At 38.8% G+C, this 20,173-nt stretch overlaps 1 protein-coding gene across 1 annotated transcript in view; it reads left to right on the plus strand.

The window, feature by feature from the left end:
• The window catches only part of LOC106878493 (salivary peroxidase/catechol oxidase), a 21,978-nt gene extending 2,678 nt beyond the window's left edge, over nucleotides 1-19,300 (plus strand). The window contains exons 2-14 of the mRNA XM_089357959.1: nucleotides 1,124-1,167; nucleotides 1,703-1,796; nucleotides 3,846-4,012; nucleotides 7,088-7,276; nucleotides 8,278-8,320; nucleotides 8,594-8,709; nucleotides 9,858-9,959; nucleotides 12,727-12,840; nucleotides 13,592-13,837; nucleotides 14,163-14,727; nucleotides 16,265-16,425; nucleotides 17,679-17,781; nucleotides 19,135-19,300. Coding sequence (XP_089214085.1) covers nucleotides 1,124-1,167; nucleotides 1,703-1,796; nucleotides 3,846-4,012; nucleotides 7,088-7,276; nucleotides 8,278-8,320; nucleotides 8,594-8,709; nucleotides 9,858-9,959; nucleotides 12,727-12,840; nucleotides 13,592-13,837; nucleotides 14,163-14,727; nucleotides 16,265-16,425; nucleotides 17,679-17,781; nucleotides 19,135-19,207 — 2,017 coding nt within the window. The 3' untranslated portion in view covers nucleotides 19,208-19,300. The remainder of the gene's footprint in view (nucleotides 1-1,123; nucleotides 1,168-1,702; nucleotides 1,797-3,845; nucleotides 4,013-7,087; nucleotides 7,277-8,277; nucleotides 8,321-8,593; nucleotides 8,710-9,857; nucleotides 9,960-12,726; nucleotides 12,841-13,591; nucleotides 13,838-14,162; nucleotides 14,728-16,264; nucleotides 16,426-17,678; nucleotides 17,782-19,134) is intronic.
• Nucleotides 19,301-20,173: the final 873 nt, after the last annotated feature.

The raw sequence follows: 20,173 nt of genomic DNA on the forward strand, positions 1-20,173 counted from the left end.
GATATTTTAAGCACCTCATCCACAATCCCTGATGTACCAGTAGCTTTCTCTACTTACATGTTCTTAGTTGCTCTATCTACCACACTGCTATCTATTTGCACTACTTGTCCTTTTGTTGGGGTGACACAAAGTGGCTCCCTCTTCATCCCAGTTATTTGCCTTGTTTAACAACTTCTCATTACAAGCGTTTCCATGACTCTTTCATGTTATACAGCTCCATCTGCTGTATCATATTCCGCCACCACATCACTTTATAGTCTGGCTGGGACATTACATCAGCCACAAATCTGACCTGAAGCCCTCAGTTGTTGGGCTCAAAGGAACTCCTAGTCTTATCTACACCCTTTTTTTCCTCTAAACTTATGACCAGCTGCAGGTCCTTTCAGCTTCCATGTCTTCCTTCCCCAGATCATCTTCTGTCTCTGAGCCTGCCTACCTCTAATTCTAAAGTCACAAGCCACTAATATAATTGGATAGTACATTCTCACTCAGAAAAGGTTTTGCTTTTGGTATTTACAATGAACCTTCCATTCCATTTCCTGATGAAAATGAAATCTATATGACATGTTCACTAGATTGGTAGATGAGGTGGTTGGTTGGCTGGCTTCTTGACAAGTGTGTCGCAAATTGTTAGATCATTGTATCAGAGAATTTTAGAAGCCTTAAACCTTTCTTGATTCTTATACTATATCCATAGCCTCAATGGACATCAAGAAAACCTTCATGCTGTTGATCAACGTAGCCATTGAAGTCTTCAGCCATGGTAATGAAGTCAATGTCACTTGTCATTGACATAGCCTACAAAAGGGTTTCATCAAAATTGTACACCTATTAAATAGATCTTTCATCAGTACTACAACAACTATGGTGAAATGTAGGATTTCACTGAAAAGGTGTAATGAGACTGAAACTTGTCTGGAGTTGCTAACCTTACTTACTTAAAGTAAGTATGAGAAATAACTCCAGACAAATTAAAAATTAATATATTAAATCATTTCCTCACCACATAATTATTTTTAATTAGATTTTTATTGCATTAAATGTATTTAAATTATCAATATATTAAATATATAATACTAACTTAATGTTATATATTAAATTTTTGAAACTACATTCTTTTTAGTATACAGTTGATCTACAGTATACTGCTGTTTCCGGTCACTGCTGGTGAGTACTAAATCTTTGCACAATAAAAAGATGGTTCTTTTCTCTTATTTCTTTATTTCTTAATATACTTACGCAAAAACATGTACTTGTATATGTGCATAAACAACATTGTCTTAAGGCATAGGTACACTGGGCAATTGTCGCAGAGCTTCATGAGTCTAGGAACCTCGTGAGTCTAGGAGCCTATGAGTCTAGGAGCCCAATTCTGATCTTTGTAGGTTGTGGCTTGCTGTCAGTAAATAAATACTATAGGGCCCTGTGAATTGATTTTTAGGGGTCGGGGAGCTATAATGCTGCTAAGATGGCCTTGTGCATACACATGTGATTAACCCCTGCAGCAAGACACTTTTTCCTGTCTTTCTATCATACTACTACTACTACTACTACTACTACTACCACCACTACTACTACTACTACTACTACTACTACTACTATTACTACTACTACTATTACTACTACTACTATTACTACTACTACTACTACTACTACTATTACTACTACTACTATGGTGTTTCCCTTTATATTTAATCTATAGATGTTTTCAAGAAGGCACCCTGTGATTTCCCTCTCAAGAATTCACTCAACACTTTGAATGCGAGATCATCACACCTCAAGAGAAAAGTTGCATTGTAAGTACTCAGATTTGTCCTTTATTGCTGGTACTCACTTTCTATTGTATTTTAAGTACTCATCATACATTTTACTCAATAAGTACTCAGTTTTTATTCTATTGTGAGTACTCAGACTCACTACTCTGTTGTAGGTACTCAATATTTTTTGCCATATTGTGATTCTAAGTTTTTGCTACATTTTTGTACGTTCGCAGTTTCCACCCTCATTCAATGTTAGATAGGGTAGATATTGAGTGGAGTATGCTTTCTACACAAATGTGTGTACATGCCACATAATAAAACCTATTTTATGTGACAGTCAAAACTTTCCTTGACAAATTTCTCATTGTCTTTGAAACAGGGAGTATATGAGCCAATGAAGGAGTTTCTGTGTGGTTTTGATAATGACTGTACTTGAATATAGATTTCTCTTAGTAACCAGCCACTGCAGTTTTTAGTCTGCATATTTCTATCTCAGAGGTCGAATGTGGACTATATTTTTTTTAAACACATCTTATTCTGTTCATTGTAATACTTGATTATATCCACCACTTGTATTCAATAGAGAAGATTGGTCATTTTTGTCAAGACTTCAATTTCAAGACAACCTGACCATAGGAGTAACATGACCAAGACTAAACCATCATCATCATCATCATCATCATCATCATTTAACAACTGATGGTGGTGTGTTTTCTTCCCCGTACCTTAGCGGTTCAGCAAAAGAGACCGATAGAATAAGTACTAAGCTTACAAGGAATAAGTCCTAGGGTCGATTTGCTCGACTAAAGGCAGTGCTCCAGCATGGCTGCAGTCAAATGACTGAAACAAGTAAAAGAGTAAAAGAGAAAGCATATAGCCATCTAAGAATCCATAAATTAAAAAGAAATGCACTCATATAGTTGTCAGTAGACTGGGTATATTAATCAAAGTGGACAGTATTTTATATATCCATTATGGCCAATCTTACCAATCAGTTTCACAATAGAGAAGGTTCCACAGTGTGTTAGGTAACAGTCTGATTAGATAACCCTTTGCCATCTCTGAAGTGTGGAGAGTTACATAATTGGACTTGTCAACTCTGAAGAGTGCAGGTTTACATAGTTGAACCTCTAGTGCGAAACCGGTTAGTAAGATCTGCCATAATGGATATATAATACTGAACACTTCGATTAATATACAAACATATATGTGCTGGTGGCACGTAAAAAGCACCCACTAGACTCTCGGAATGGTTGGCTCATGCTGGTGGCACATAAAAAGCACCCACTACATTCTCGGAGTGGTTGGCATTAGGAAAGGCATCCAGCTGTAGAAACTTTGCCAGATCGGATTGGAGCCTGGTGCAGCCTTCTGGATTGCCAGCCCTCAGTCGTTTGTACCAGTATCGAAAGTGGATGTTAAACGACAATGATGATGATATAGATATATATATATATGTATATATACATATGCATGCATGCATACACACACGTATTTACATACATTCATACATACATCATCATCATTTCATTTAACATCCACTTTCCATCCTAGCATGGGTTGGACGATTTGACTGGGGACTGGCGAATTAGACTCCAATCTGATCTGGCAGAGTTTATACAGCTGGATGCCCTTCCTAATGCCAACCACTCCGAGAGTGCAGTGGGTACATTTTACGTGCCATACATACATATATATGTATGTATGCATGCACACACACAAGTACTTACACACACACATACATACATAGCCATCAATGGAACTGTAAAGATATGTAAAACTTTCCAAAAATTTAGCACATAAATACATATGCATGCATCTAGACATAAAAACGCATCCATAAAACAAACATACAAATCTGCGCATACACTAACACCAAATACTGCACACACACACATATGCACAAATACCTAGATGATGTTGATAAAAGTTCCAATGAAGGAGCCTCGAATCTATGTTAGAGTCCGGCTCTTTCTCTATGGACAAGAAATACAGAAATGAAACTGATTGATAACATACATACATATATACATACATGCATACATATACACATACATATACATGTTTATATTCTTATATCTTCAGTGATTCAATTGAAAGACATAAGCAGTTATGTCCCTTCCAGAAAGTAAACTGCATTTACATCTATAGATACCGAACAATCGATGGTTCATGCAACAATCTGAAATATCCACTATTAGGCAAAGCAAATACTCCTTTCATAAGATATATTCCCAATTCCTATCATGATCGTAAGTATCATTTTTTTTTTTTTTTTACATTTGGGGTTCAAATACTGACAGGGACTGACTTTAATTTTCACTCTTCCTGGTACTGTAAAATACGTACCAGACATATACTGGGGTTCAATAAATATCAACTTCACTCATCTTCTTATTCCCCATGAATTGAGACATTATGCTTTATTATGGCAGCATTGAAACACCTTGTGGTATTTAATTAGGTTCTTTTATGTGATAATTTCAAATCGTGCAAAGGTTAACTTTGCATTTAATCCTTTTAGGGCAATAAAAAAAAGTACCAGTCATCAACTGAGGTCAACTCAATCAACTAAAGTCCTACGTTGAAACTTCTAACCTTCCATATTTTTTAGCATACAAGTTAATTTTTTCAGATCAGAATTTACAACCAAAAAAAAGGAAAGTTGGCTTATACACCAAAATAACTTTAAAAGACTGAAAATTCCACATGGAATGAAGCAGGATTTGGAAAGATATTAGGTCGGCTTATATGTTAGAAAATACAGTATGTTAGAAAATACAGTATGTTAGAAATTATCATCATCATTCATTATTATTATTATTAACCCATTAAGTCCCAGAGTACTTAAATTTCTGAATATTACTTAAAAATTTTTTTTTAAATAATTGAAAATAGGTTAAAATGAAAAAAATAATTATTAAAACTCCTTTACTTCAAGTAGAAATGGAAATACTCGGTGTCCTATAAATAGGACACTGAGACAATGTGATATAGCTTATTTAATGTTCTCATTTAGTGTCCTATTTATAGGACAGTGGGACTTAATGGGTTAAGGTAGCAGGCTGGCAGAATCGTTAACATGTCAGGTGAAATGCTTAGCGGTATTTCATCTGCCGCTACAGTCTGAGTTCAATTCCACTGAGGTTGACTTTGCCTTTCATCTTTTCATGGTTGACAAATTAAGTACCAGTTGCATACTAGGGTTGTTCTAATTGACTGGCCCCCTCCCACAAAATTTCAGACCTGGTGCCTATAGAAGAAAGGATTATTATTATTATCATTATTATTATTATTATTATTATTATTATTATTATTATTATTATTATTATTATTGAAGTCATTATTGTTATGATTAATTGAGTGACAGCTACTGTAGCATGACAGACTTAATTAATTTAGAGTATTTCGCTATGCCCCTTTATGTTATAAGCATGCTGGCAGAATTCTTAGCAGGCCAGGCGAAATGCTTAGCAGAGTTTCATCTGCTGCTATGGTCAGAGTTCAAATTCCACTGAGGTAGACTTTCCTTTCGTCCTTTCGGGGTCGATAAATTAAGTACCAATGAAACACTGGGGTCCATGTGGTTGGTAAGCAAGATACTTACCATGGTTCCAGGTTCAGTCCCACTGCGTGGTACCTTGGGCAAGTGTCTTCTATTATAGCCTCAGTATGACCAAAGCCTTGTCAGTGGATTTGGTAGACAGAAACTGAATGAAGCCCATCATATATATATATATATATATATATATATATATATATATATATATATATATGAAGCCAGTATGCTCCGTTGGATGTGTAATGTCAATGTGAATACCCGTCAGAGTGTAAGTATCTTGAGAGAAAAGCTGAACATTAGAAGCATCAGTTGTGGCGTGCAAGAGAGACGATTGCGCTGGTATGGACATGTGGTGAGAATGGAGGAGGATAGCTGCGTGAAAAAGTGCCACACCCTAACAGTTGAGGGAACCCGTGGAAGAGGTAGGCCCAGGAAGACCTGGGCTGAGGTGGTGAGGCAAGACCTTCGTACATTGGGCCTCACCGAGGTGATGACTACGGACCGAGACCTTTGGAAATGGGCTGTGCGTGAGAAGACCCGGCAAGCCAAGTAAGATCGTTGCCAGTGCCCCTGGACTGGTTCTTGTGCGGGTGGCACATGAGATGCACCATTTTGAGCGTGGCCGTTGCCAGTACCGCCTGACTGGCTCCTGTAGGATTTTCGAGCGAGATCGTTGCCAGTGCCCCTGGACTGGCTTGTGCGGGTGGCACATAAAAGACACCATTTCGAGCGTGGCCGTTTTCGTGCGGGTGACACGTAAAAGCACCCACTACACTCTCTGAGTGGTTGGCGTTAGGAAGGGCATCCAGCTGTAGAAACTCTGCCAAATCAGACTGGAGCCTGGTGTTGCCATCCGGTTTCACCAGTCCTCAGTCAAATCGTCCAACCCATGCTAGCATGGAAAGCGGACGTTAAACGATGATGATGATGATGATGATGATGATGTTTGTGTATTTGTGTTTGTCACCTGACCATCACTTGACAACCAATGTTGGTGTGTTTACATCCCTGCAACTTAGCTGTTCAGCAAAAGAAACTAATAGAATAAGTACTAAGCTTACAAAGAATAAGCCCTGGGGTCGATTTGTTCGACTAAAGGATGTGCTCCAGCATGGCCACAGTCAAATGACAGAAACAAGTAAGAGAATATAGCTATCACTCTTCACATTCTGAGTTCAAATCCCACTGAGAGCATCATTTCCCTTTGTTCTTTTAGATTCGATGAAATAAAGTACCAGTCAAGTACTAGAGTTGATATAATCACTTTGTCTCTCCTCTCTACCAAATTTGCTAAATGGTCAGTTGTAGAGTGGACATTATTGAGTGGTCAGTTGTAAGCATAACAGTGTCCTGTTATAGAAATACTTCTACACCGTATAAACTGTCACAGCCAGATAAATATAACATAAACGAAACTAAAACAGTAAAAATCCAAAATCACATGATCACATGACCGACCAGATGTTGTTACACATCACTAATCACAATGCACTTTGCATTGTTTTAGCTTTTCAAATCACGCCACCTCACTGGTTAGGCAAGCAGGCCAACATTCCACCTTTACTGGAATGGGGACTGGAACAATGTGAAATGGAGTGTTTTGCTCAAGGACACAACACGCTGCTTGGTCTGGGAATCGAACACATGATCTAGCCTTCAAGAGGGCAACACCTTAACCATTAAGCCATGGACCCTCACAAAAATCCAAAATACACAACAGAAACTGGCAATTTTCTTTAATCTTAAATCTTTATATTTTCCCTAGGAAAAGGGAGTCCTCGTAGCCACGATGTAACTGGACAGCCTCTACCAAGCGCAAGAGCTATCAGTACCACTGTCTTTGACCCCAACAATGAGACTGTGCGGGAGACAGACATCAACCTATTTACAGTATTTTTTGGACAGTTCATGTCCCATGATTTCACGCAGTTTGTCATGGGCAAAGGAGATCTTGGTGAGTATAAAGTTTGCTTATAAAGAAAGCCTCTTATTTTTTAATATTTTTTTGCAATGCAACACACCCTTTCTGTTCCCCAATACTACTCCCTTCAGTTGAGAGAAAGGGTCTTGCCTTGCAAGTTACTTGGTAACTTCACTGGTGCTGGTGCCATGGAAAAGGTACCCGGTACACTCTGTAAAGTGGTTGATGTTAAGAAGGGCATCCAGCTATAGTTTTCTGATCCTTATATTACTCTCTTTGAGTGTTGGCATCATCACAGAGAGCATCGTAATCTGGTTAATGTTCCAATAAATGCTAAGTGGATTTCCGTTGAGCAAACATTCAAAGTATCCTCTCCACTGAGGAATGTGATCTTTGAAACTAGTGATAAGATCACCTGCTGAGTTGTGAAATATTTTTGACCAGATACCACCTACCATTTGTAGAATGTAGAGTTTACAGCCAGCACCAGTTCTACTGCTATGTTCTCCATATTGGCTGCAATTTGGCTCCAATATTTAAATAGTTCTGGTTGTCAATCACTAAGAATTATGGCGAATAGTGTCATTTTACAGACATTCCGGTTTAAATCAATCAGCTTATTGGTTTGTCCAGCCATATATCAAGTCCTGTCGTTTTTGCATGCTGAAGCCATGATGTTCTGCAATTGTTGCTGTTTGTACCCCAATATTGGGTCCTTTCGTCAAGGAATGTTCGCTGTTATTTATCCACTCACCAACTCTCTCTCTCTCTCTCAAGTGCCATTCATGAAACTCCTGCCTCTTTCTACCCATGTATTGAGTTCTATTTATCCTGTATGTTCTACTCACATTGCATGCGTGCATGTGAAGCTAGGTAGCCTAGTGGTTAGAGTGTTCGTTGTTTCAATCTACTCAGGTGAAAAATGAGTACCAGCAGGTATGGCTCTCTCTCTCTCTCTCTCATGCACACACACACACACACACATCTATATATATATATATATATATATATATATATATAATTTCTTTCACCAGGAGCTATAAGGGTCAACTGCTGCCAATCTGAAAACAAAAATAAGTAAGTCAAATTTACAACTTTCTTTCTTCAATTTAACAGAATTGTATCCAGTTTTACTTGTGTTTATTTTATGCAACCTTTATTTTATACACCCTCCAAACTTTGTATTTATTATTTTGATTTATTTATGAATCTGTTCTCATTTTAATATAACATATTAGCAATGTTTATCTATGCAGTCAAGTTCTAGACAGAATATCAATCCAATTTCCCTTCGCAGAAATAAGATCCACATTTTCTACTATATATTTATACCAAAGTCTTTTATTACAGAACAGACTGTTTACCAATCTCAGTGCCGACCAATGACAGTTTCTTTAGCCGCAAAAACATCACATGTCTCCATTTCCTCCGTTCTACACCTACCACCTCGTTATCTTGTAACTCAGGTAAGATGATATACTTTAGCTGCAAGGCCTGAAATTTAGGGGGAATGGGCCAGTCAATTACATGAACTACAGTGCCTAACTGGTATTTTTTCTGCCATGCAAGCAATTCTACCAGCTCACCTTATATATCATCATCATCATCATCTTCATATTCATCACCATCGTCGTCATTATTACTTAACATCCGTTTTCAATGCTGGCATGAGTTGGATGGTTTAACAGGCACTGCCCAGGCTCCATGTCTGTTTTGGCATGGTTTCTATGGCCAGATACCATTCCTAATGCCAACCACTTTGCAGAGTGTACTGGGTGCTTTTGTGCAACATCAGCATGGGTATGTCTATGTGGCACTGGTATGGGTGCTTTTTATGTGAAACCAGCACCCATAAAAGCCATAAATAAGTACCAGCTACATACTGGGGTCGATGTAATTGACTTAATCCTTTTGTCTGTCCTTGTTTGTCCCCTCCATGTTTAGCCCCTTGTGGGCAATAAAGAAATAAATACATATACAACTTCAAATAGACCTACACACGTTTCAACTGCACTGATTAGTAACTGTTGCAATTTCAACCCTGCTATAAAACTGGTGCAGTTTCTTCAGGATCATCATCATCATCATCATCATCATCATCGTTTAACCTCTGTTTTCCATGCTGGCATGGGTTGGACGGTTTGACTGGGGTCTGGCAAACCAGGAGACCACACCAGGTTCCAATCTGATCTGGCAATGTTTCTACTGCTGGATGCCCTTGCTAACACCAACCACTCTGAGAGTGTAGTGGGTGCTTTTTACATTCCACCGGCACACACATATATACATATGTATATACAACAGGTTTCTTTCAGTTTCCATCTGCCAAATCCACTCACAAGGCTTTGGTCAGCTCGAGGCTATAGTAGAAGACACCTTGCCCAAGGTGCCACATAGTGAGACTGCACCTGGAACCATGTTGCTGAGAAGCAGGCTTCTTCCCACACAGCCACATTTTAAGAATAAGTGTGAGAGGTTGTATCTTATCAGTTTTAACATAAACCAAGTAGAATATCTGGGCCAGATAAGGCCAGATTAACTGCTAAGGAGTTAAAGTTTCTGCCTTTATTTCCTTATTACTTCTCATGTTATCTTTCCCTACCATCCACATTAGATGTCCGTCAACAACTTAACGAAGCAACAAGCTACATCGATGGCTCCACAGTCTATGGTTCCAGCGAAAATACACTTCAACAAGTACGTCTCTACAGTAAAGGTAAATGGTCCTACAGCTGATTCCATTATTTTTCATTTTATTCCATTTTATTTTACTTACTTCACTTTGAAGGATTTTAGTCAGATGAATTAACCCCCAACACTTTTACTTTTTTAAAACTGGTACTTATTCTATCGGTCCGTTTTGCTGAACTGCTTAGTTATGGGGATGTAAACACACCAACACCAGTTGTCAAGCATTGGTTGGGGACAAACACAGACACAAAGCCACACGCACACACACACACACATACACATATGCACACATATATATATATATATGTGGCAGCATTCTTTCAGTTTCCTCTACCAAATCCACTTATAAGTCTTTGGTCACTTGCCCAAGGTGCCACACAGTGGGACTGAACCCAGAACCATGTAGTTGGGAAGCAAACTTCTCACCACAAAGCCACTCCTACACCTATACTCTCTACATACTATAATCTCTTAATTAGTTCAAAGGCTGGACCAGTGACCATATCCCTTGTTACAGGCCCTCACACACTTATATGGTCAACATGGGTGATATTCTTGTCTGACTTGCTTCCTAGATGGTCCTTATGAGTGTTTAGGCTACACCTTTTAAATCAAACCAGAAAAATTGTCTTTACCAACCTTTCCTCTCTGCACCCCACCCTATAAACATGTAGAAACGACAGTGCGAACCAAAGGAGAAATGGTGACGAATGGAAAACAGGCTCCTTTTTTAACGCGTCGCACGGTCGACACAAAATATATAATGATATATGTTATAATACTATAACATAGAGAATTTGCATGCGGAATGCGAAGGAATGCCAGTAAGGAAAACGATAGAAACGCAACCGATAAAGATGTATAACAGTAAGATTTATTGGGGCATTAAACTGTATGTCTGTGTGTGTGTGAATGCGACATAATAAAACACAATATAAGACAGGCCATCATGTAAACAAAATAGTGTATGTGTACAAATATATGTATGTGAATGCAAGAGATAGAAAGCATAGAAAGAGTCTGTAACACAGGATAATAAGATACCAGTTCTGTTAAGGTACACAGTAGTTAGATTGTCTGTATATAAGAGGTTAAGGTTGCGGCAGAGCTAAGTCACTTGTCGTGCAGTTGAGGCTTTGATGCCGGGCCGGATTCTTGATACAGATGTTCTTCGCAGGTTGAGTTCTGGCTGTTAATTTCATGGTGAGCAAATCACACAAACAGGGTTGAGAAGCTGCGGTGGCTGTTTGGTAGCTTGTGTACGTAGAGTCGTGTTGACGCTGGGGAAGTTGAACGATGCTGTTGATGTCGCCGCTGGAACTGGCTGGCTGTGTTACGTGTGTGGTCAACGACCAGATCTTAGAAGATCTGTAGCTGCGACGAACTGGCGCGGATAATTTAAACTATTTATAGGTACAAGGAGGCTCCAGGGAGCATCATAAAAACACTCTCTCACATGACCGTATTAGAGGGCCACAGTTGGTCGGTTTGCATCCTGGGGCGAAAGGACTGGAGACAATTGCCGCGTAAATAATAGTCAGTCAGGTGATGACACAGCAAGGCGGGAAAGAGTTGTTCCCTGTTACGCTCACATTTGTAAAATAAATAACCATGAGAGAGGTGGTTTCACTATGCAAGGAAACGACCATGCGAACTCAAAAAGGAGAAATGGTGACAAATGGAAAAACAGAGGACTCCTTTTATTTAAACGCGTCACACGGTCGAACACAAAATTATATATCAATGATGATATACATGATATGTTATGCTACGATAACATAGATGACCAGTAATGAAAGACCACAACCGTATTAGATGAATAACAGAGATATTTATTGTAGCGTTAAAGATGTATGTCTGTGTGAGAGTGTGAATGTGACATATAAGAACATAATCAAAGACAGGCCGTCATACAAAGAAAAGTGTGTATGTGAGTGATACATGTATGTGTATGTGAAATATTACAGCAGAGAAAGAGTCAATAACACGTGAGCAATTATACCAGTTCTTGGGTACACAATAATATGAATCTGTATGTGAAGTGAGTTGGCTGAGTGTGGCAGAGCTGATCACTAGTTGTGATGTCGTGGCATCGATGCTGGGCCGTGATTCTTGTTATACAGATGTTCGTCGCTGGCTGAGAATCTTGTCTGTTTATTATCGTGGTGAAGCTAAGTCACCTAACAGAATCGAAGAGAGAGATGTGCCGCGGTAGTTTGGTGTACATAGAAAGTCGTGTAGACGCTGGTGGAGATTGAGGCTGCTTGGTAGTAATCGTATTGGTCATGACGATGATGCTGGATAATAGTCGTAGAAACGTGTTGCTGATATGGCGACGGCGGTGGTCATCGTTGGCTGGACGAAGCTGTTGAAGTGGTCGCTGGCTATTTGTTGCTGCTGCTGTCGTGTGGTACATGGAACAGATCTCAAAGAGAAACTAGACCGAGACAAATTTGGTGGGTATGAGTTGATCTATTTATAGCGTTAAGGGGGCTCACCAGACGGTGATAGAAAAACACTATCACGTGACCTTATTAAGGGCTGTGATTGGTCAGTTTGCGTTCTGGCGGGAACGGTTCGAAGAAGTTGCCGATTCGAATAATGATCAGTCACGTGATGACAAGGAATGGGTTCTCTACTACGCTCGCGTTTATTTATATTTAAATGAGAAGAATGGCGATAGCAGTTTTGTATCTAATGGCGGTAGGTAGTTTCACTACAACTACAAACATATATTGTTTTCTTCTTCTCCATTCCCCCTCTATATGTAAATTTTTGTTGTTATTCCTTAGGTCTGCTGAAAACTGTGCCATGTGATTTGGAAAATTTTCCACCAATAGATATCAACAACCAAACAGAATGTTCTGTAATGCCTCACAATAGAACCTACCCTTGTTTCTTTGCAGGTGAGCTTTATTTCTTTTCCTTCAATAGCTTTAATCAACTATATTGACCGTAGTTCGTATTTTAGTATCACTTATGTTATTAATCTCTATTTGTGAAATTGCTAAGTTGCAAAGTATAGGTGGACACTACAAAAGCATAAGCCTAAGCACACACACAGGTATACACGAACATATGCACGCACACACATGCACACGAAGGTACATAGATACACATGCACAAAGACCCACACACACACACATGCATATAAAAGCACATAGACACACACTCACATACACATATGCGCACAAAGGCACATAGATACACACACATTCACATGCACACAAAAGCACATAGACATACACACACACATGCACAGACACACACAAGGGCACATAGACACATACATACGCATACACACAAGCATATAAACGCAAATAAATACACACACATACGCACATACATATACACACACACACACATATACACTCATACACATAGACACACACATACACACATAGACATACACATACAAACATGCGCACAAAGGCACATAGATACACACACACATAGGCACATAGATACACATTTATAGTTATAGTTTTAGCTCTTCTGTGTCTGAAATTAAGATAGGATGATGATGATGTCATGGTTGTATTTCGTCCTTGATCTTCTGGGTCAGAGGGTTTTACTGACTTGGGACTAAACAACAATCTACAAATATCTAAAGGCAACAACAACATGAAACGTTTTTTCTTGTCGTTACATTATCAGGCGATACCCGTGTCAACGAAAACCCTGCCTTAGCAGTAAACCACATAATTTGGTTGAGGGAACACAACTGGCTTGCAGCCGAACTGGCCCGTTTGAATCCCCACTGGGGGGATGAGAAACTGTTTCAGGAAACACGCAAGATTGTCTCTGCTGAAATACAACATATTTTCTACAATGAATTTTTACCAATCATCATTGGGTCAGACATTTGTGTCAGCAACAATTTGCTATCGTCGTCCAGATATGGTGAGCGAACTCTTGTCACTTCATTTTGAAGATGTCTCCCATTTATGTGGTTGAAAATTATACCTTTATATTTTAAATAATTTGCAATTTCAGAAAATATACTTTTATATTAAATTTGCGTTTTCTAATTTGATAAATTCTACGGACACAAACGAAGGTGGACGAGTGAAAGATAGATAGATATATAGAGAGACAGATAGAGAGATAGGCAGACAGACAGATAGATGGCTTCGGCCAGTCAGATTTTTCTACTTTCACTTCTGACAGCTAATACCATGACAGTGCCATATCTATAGTGTTGTGTTTATCTTCGTCTCTTTCTCAGATTACAACTCTAAAATAGACCCATCTGTTGAGAATAGTCTTGCCACAGCAGTATTCCGTTTCGGCCATGGCATGCTTCCAGACAACCTGTTATTCATAGATGGATGTCCCAGTCAATATCCACTGTGCACCCCTCAGTCTCTCCTAACTGGAAATATTTTTAAGACAAGTCAGTTTTATACGACCAGTACAGTCACACCTACCACAGTTCCCCCTTTTGCTAGTTGCCCATTTAGGATTAAAGAAGACTTGAGTCAGATGTTTGAGAAAGTCGACTCGTTGTTTGCAACACATACTAAGATGGCTGCGTTGCTAAAGGGTCTCCTGAAAGACAAGGCTCGCATTGCTTCCGACACCATGATAACGTCTGCTGTGACTGAACGATTATTTGGGGACATGGATCTGATGGCACGAAATATCCAGCGAGGCCGTGACCACGGTCTGCCACCGTACAATAAATGGAGGAGATGGTGTGGATTGAAGCCAGCGTTATACTTCCATACCAAGAAACATGGATTCAAAGACCACAAACACGATGTTGTCAAGCGATTCAGAAAAATCTATGCGTAAGTTACCGAATGTACTTATTTCATGTTATTCTCTTAAGATACTATTGTTGTTATTATTAAGGCCGCATGCAGGCAGAACAGTTAGCATGTGGGTCAAAATGGGTATTATTCGAGTGGTCCCGGTGCGCGCTAGCGAGTTGTGACTAGTCGATCCTACGACTACCTAGCGCGAGTGCGCGTCATGCGCAAAACATGTACATGGGTTTTTTTCTAAACAAAGTAAATAATTATTTTTACACAGAGTAAATAAATTATACACTACCTGTTTTTGGTAAAGTGTTCATTAAAAAGTCGGTCTTTCAAAATGTACTGTCGTTCAATGGTATCAGTACATGAGGGACATTACAAGTAATTAGCTTTTGCGTAACCCCTAGCAAATTGGTGGACTTGGGCACATCGTAGAAACAGATAAATCTATGATGTGCAAGCGTAAATACAACCGAGGTTGGGATAGAGAGGATAAAAATAGGTTTTTTAGTCTTTGTACCCGACCGTTCTTCTGAAACTCTTCTACCATTTATTAAAAAAATTAACAAACCAGAGACGACTATATATTCTGATTGTTGGAGTGCGTACAATGGGATTACTGAAATAGATGTGACACCAAAATACTCCCTGGAAGAACGTCAAACGACGTTTTAAGAGTAAGATGGGGAAGATTCAACAAAAAGAGAATTATTTACTTTGTTTAAAAAAAATTATTTACTTTGTTTTAAAAAAAACCCTCGTACATGTTTTGCACATTCGCGCTAGATAATCGTTGTAGGATCGACTAGTCACGATGCACGCACCAGGGCCACTCTTCTTGAATAGTACTGTCAAAATGCTTAGCGGCATTTCATCCATTCTTACGTTCTGAGTTCAAATTCCGCTGGGGTTGACTTTACCTTCCATCCTTTCTGGGGTCGATAAATTAAGTACCAGTGAAACATTGGGGTTGATATAATCGACTAGTCCCCTCTCCCCAAATTTGAGGCCATGTGCTTCCAGTAGAAAGGATTATTATCATTGTTGTTGTTATTGAGGCAGCAAGCTGACAGAATCGTTAGCACGTCGGGCAAAATGCTTAGCAGTATTTCGTCTGTCTTTACGTTTTAAGTTCAAATTCTACCGAGGTTGACTTTGCCTTTCATCCTTTCAGGGTCGATGAAATAAGTACCAATTGAGTACTAGGGGGGTCAATGTAATCAACTTAGCCCCTCCCCACGCAAATTTGCAGTAAAAAAAAAAGCAGAAAAGCTAGAGAAAAATAGCATTCAAATAATATCTAATATCTAAAGTAGAAAGAACGTATAGGATAATGTAGTCCTGGGTAAAATGAGAGGTTGTGGTCATGGCTTGACTTCCTTTGATCAAGGAGCTGCTTGATCAGGACTCTCATTTCAGGTTTAAACATCAAAAGCTGTGTGACAGGAATCAAATTTGGGGGTTTGACATCAATGGCTATGTGACGAAGACCAAACTTTTCTGGGGGGGTTAAATACCAACACATCTCTAATACTTTCTAAACAATGATTATCTCCAATTATTTCAGGCATCCGAATGATATAGATCTAGTCGTAGGTGGTTTAACGGAGATCCCTGTTAAAGGAGGGATAGTAGGACCAACTTATGCCTGTATAATGGCCAAGCAATTTCATAACCTCAAGTTTGGAGACAGATATTGGTACGACCAAGAGGAAGTATTTTCTGAAGGTAACTTTATTATTATTTGGTTTCTCATCTTTAAAATAGTTTTGGTCACAGTAGTAATGATGGTGGTATGTGGTGCAGTCTCTTATGTTTAATACTAGAGAAGGCAGAATTATAATAATAATAAAGCTCCTTCCCTGAGTCATTTAGACTCAAAGAGCCAGTTTCCAGGTTTTCTTGATGTATATATTCCCAACTTGGACAGGACGCTGGTCTGTCAGGGTTACTCATTTTTGCCAGCTGAGTGGACAGGAGCAACATGAAATGTAGTATATTGTTCACAAGCGTAGGAGTGGCTGTGTGGTAAGTAGCTTGCTTACCAACCACATGGTTCCAGGTTCAGTCCCACTGCGTGGCACCTTCGGCAAGTGTCTTCTGCTATAGCCTCGGGCCGACCAAAGCCTTGTGAGTGGATTTGGTAGATGGAAACTGAAAGAAGCCCATCGTATAATATGTACATGTATGTGTGTATGTCCCCCCAACATCGCTTGACAAGCGATGCTAGTGTGTTCACGTCCCCTTAACTTAGCGGTTCAGGAAAAGAGACCAATAGAACAAGTACTAGGCTTCCAAAGAATAAGTCCTGGGGTCGATTTGCTCAACTAAAGGCGATGCTGCAGCATGGCCACAGTCAAATGACTGAAACAAGTAAAAGAGTATCACCCAGTCCAGGAATTGAAACCATAATCACGAGTCCGACACTTTAACCACTCAGCCATGTGCATCCGCAGAGGGCAAAGTAGACTGCCAACTCAGTAGAGTAACTGTATGATATGATGGTATCCTCTATTTAATATATTAAGTTAATAAGTATCATGCTGTCCCAGAGTGGCACCTTGAGCAAGTGTCTTCTACTGTAACCCCAGGTTGATGAAAGCATTATATATGTGCGTGTTTGAAATCTTACATCTCTTTGACATTGCATAATAGTTGTGCCACAATCATGAAAGTGGTGTCCTTTGTTTTCAATCCTTCCATGAAAACATATTTGGCCATGTGAGAAATGTTGCCTCACTTGGAAGGTTGATGACAGGAAAGGAATCCAGCTGTAGAAAATACACCTCAACAAATCCCATCTAACCCATGCAAGCATGGAAAAAGCAAGCATTAAACAATGATGATGATGAGGTGTTGGAGACCTATACTAACCTGGAAAATTAGATGTCAAAATGATGATGATGAAGTGCTTTGTATTTCATATTATTTTACATCCATAATAATATCCTGTTATTTAATGAAATTATTTTCTATTACAGATCAGTTGTATCAAATAAAATCAACAAACATGCATAAAGTATTAATAAGAACCGCTAAGTTGAACAGAGTTCCAAAGTCAGCATTTCATGTTAACAGTCATGTGTAAGTACAAGGGATTTTATGATCTTCAATCATTGACCAAACATTGATAGCTTGTTAATGAATGACAGAGAAGCGAGTTCACATTCATCAGTTGTTTTGGCCCATAACACAAGTCACATCAATTTAGAAATTGCCAAAGTGATAGCTGTGTTCTGCACACATGATAATAATGACTACGTCTTTTCATTTCTTGTGTTAGCATTTTATCTGCCATGGAGAATCTGGTAGAAATAAAAAACCTTCATAATTGGTTTGAAGAGACTAATATACTGACAAGCATCCTCAAATACCTATCATATGCAGCCAGCATAGAAAACAGATGCTAAATAATGAGGACAATGTGTGTGTGTATGTAACCTTGTACTTCCTCTACAGCAAGACACCTGTATCTGTCTCACTATAACCTTTTCATCATCATCACCCCTCTTAAAAGTTTTTGTCTTGCAAGTACTTGGTGACCCTGTCAGTGCAGGTGCCACTTAAAAGCACCCAGTCCACATTGTAAAGTGGTTGCTGTTCGGAACAGCATCCAGCTTTAAACACCTTGCCAAAACTGACCTCACCTGTGCTTGTGCCATGTAAAAAGCACTAAGTCCACTTTGCTGAGTGATTGGTGTTAAGAAGGGCATCCAGCAGTAAAAATCCTGCCAAAACAGTCACAGAAGTCTGGTGCAGGCTTCAGCCTGGACAGCCCTTGTGGTACTGTCCCACCCATGCTAGCATGGAACACAGACGTTAAATGATGATGATGATATATATATATATACACACACATATCAAGAGAGTCAGACATGTATATATATACATATATTAATCTTAAACCTAAAATATCATTGACAGTGACTTCAAAGTTTTGGCCAGCTAAGCCATTGTTAGACTGCCAGTTTGAACTGACCAAATCCATCCTCTCACACCTACAATGTGATTCTGAAAATAAACAATCACATCATTGAAATCTTGAAGCTACAAGATAAGACATGATTAATTGAAAGCAATGTGAATAAACAAGCATTACATTTGACAGACTAATCTGAATTTGTTTAAATGTAATTTCCAACTGCAACAGATTCACTTTACACAGACAGACATAAGTTATAATGAGGAGATGAAGTGAGCAGTTTCTCAGTGTTGAGGTGGAATTGTGACTGAAAGAGGCTGGCTGGAAGCAGTAGAAATAAGAAAGAAGAGAAGTAATTCGATCATTTGGTTGGGTTTGAAAATGGCTTCTAGGGCCTGGTTAGTGAAAAAAGACTTGGGAAAAGGTGATTTAAGGGTTAATAATTAATGATAATTGCTAATAATTTTTTAAATGAAATAAAATGTAAATATTGACATAATTCTCTCTCTCTACAGGAATCCTGATGTGAGTAGAAATAATGTAGTTGAACTTGATCTATCTCCTTGGCAAGAAACCATTGCTAAATAATGCAACTGACTTTTCTATAAAGACCTGTTTTTACACATCTACAGAAAATTTTGACTCCTACAAATAAATTTATCATCATAGCAGACTTCAAAATACTTGACAGATTTTTATTTCTCATGTCAGTTTTTGCATATACAAGGTATCCATAAATTACCTTTACAATTAGAAACCAAAAAAAAAAAAAAAAAAGATAATTCAGCAGTTTATTGAAACCACGTGCAAACAAAAAGTTTTATTAGAAACGTCAGAAGACTTCTATGTAGGCTCCATGCAACCTGAGATCATTTTTTTTTTAACTTTATTTTTTTCAAATTGTAAAGGTAATTTATGGACGCTACATGTGTGTGTATACATGTTTCATCACTTTCAGCGTTCATGCTTGCATAGGTCAGAATTTGTTGACACAGATTTTTCTATAGTCCAATGCCCTTCCTGTTGTTAACCAACACCTGCATCTGAGTAAGACACACGCACACACAAGCATCTTTCAATTTCCATCTGCGAAATCCACTCAAAGTCTTAGGTCATCTTGAGGAGCCACGCAAGAGTGAACTTCTTAACCCCCCCCCCCCACGATTATAAAAACCGAATAAATTATCCATATCTAAACCATGTAAAATTTAACAATCCCTATCACAGCTGAAGATTATCCCGATTCAAGCCCCAGTTGGTGCTACTATCACACTAAACCCGTTCCTTTAGACACATTATTATGCACGATTATCTCCAGTTCAGTTTGGCAGTTTACATCTTAAACTAGCTTTAAAATAATAATTTAATATATGTGGCTGTGAGGTAAAAAGCTTGCTTCCCAACCACATGGTTCCCGGTTCAGTTCCACTGCATGACACCTTGGGTAAGTGTCTTCTGCTATAGCTTTGGCCTTATGAGTGGATTTGGTAGTCAAAAACGAAAAGAAGCCATCATATAAGTGTGTGTGTGTACACATGTATGAGTGTCATTATT

This window comes from Octopus bimaculoides, chromosome 9, assembly GCF_046866305.1.
Source record: "Octopus bimaculoides isolate indiv1 chromosome 9, ASM4686630v1, whole genome shotgun sequence".
Lineage (NCBI taxonomy): Eukaryota > Metazoa > Mollusca > Cephalopoda > Octopoda > Octopodidae > Octopus > Octopus bimaculoides.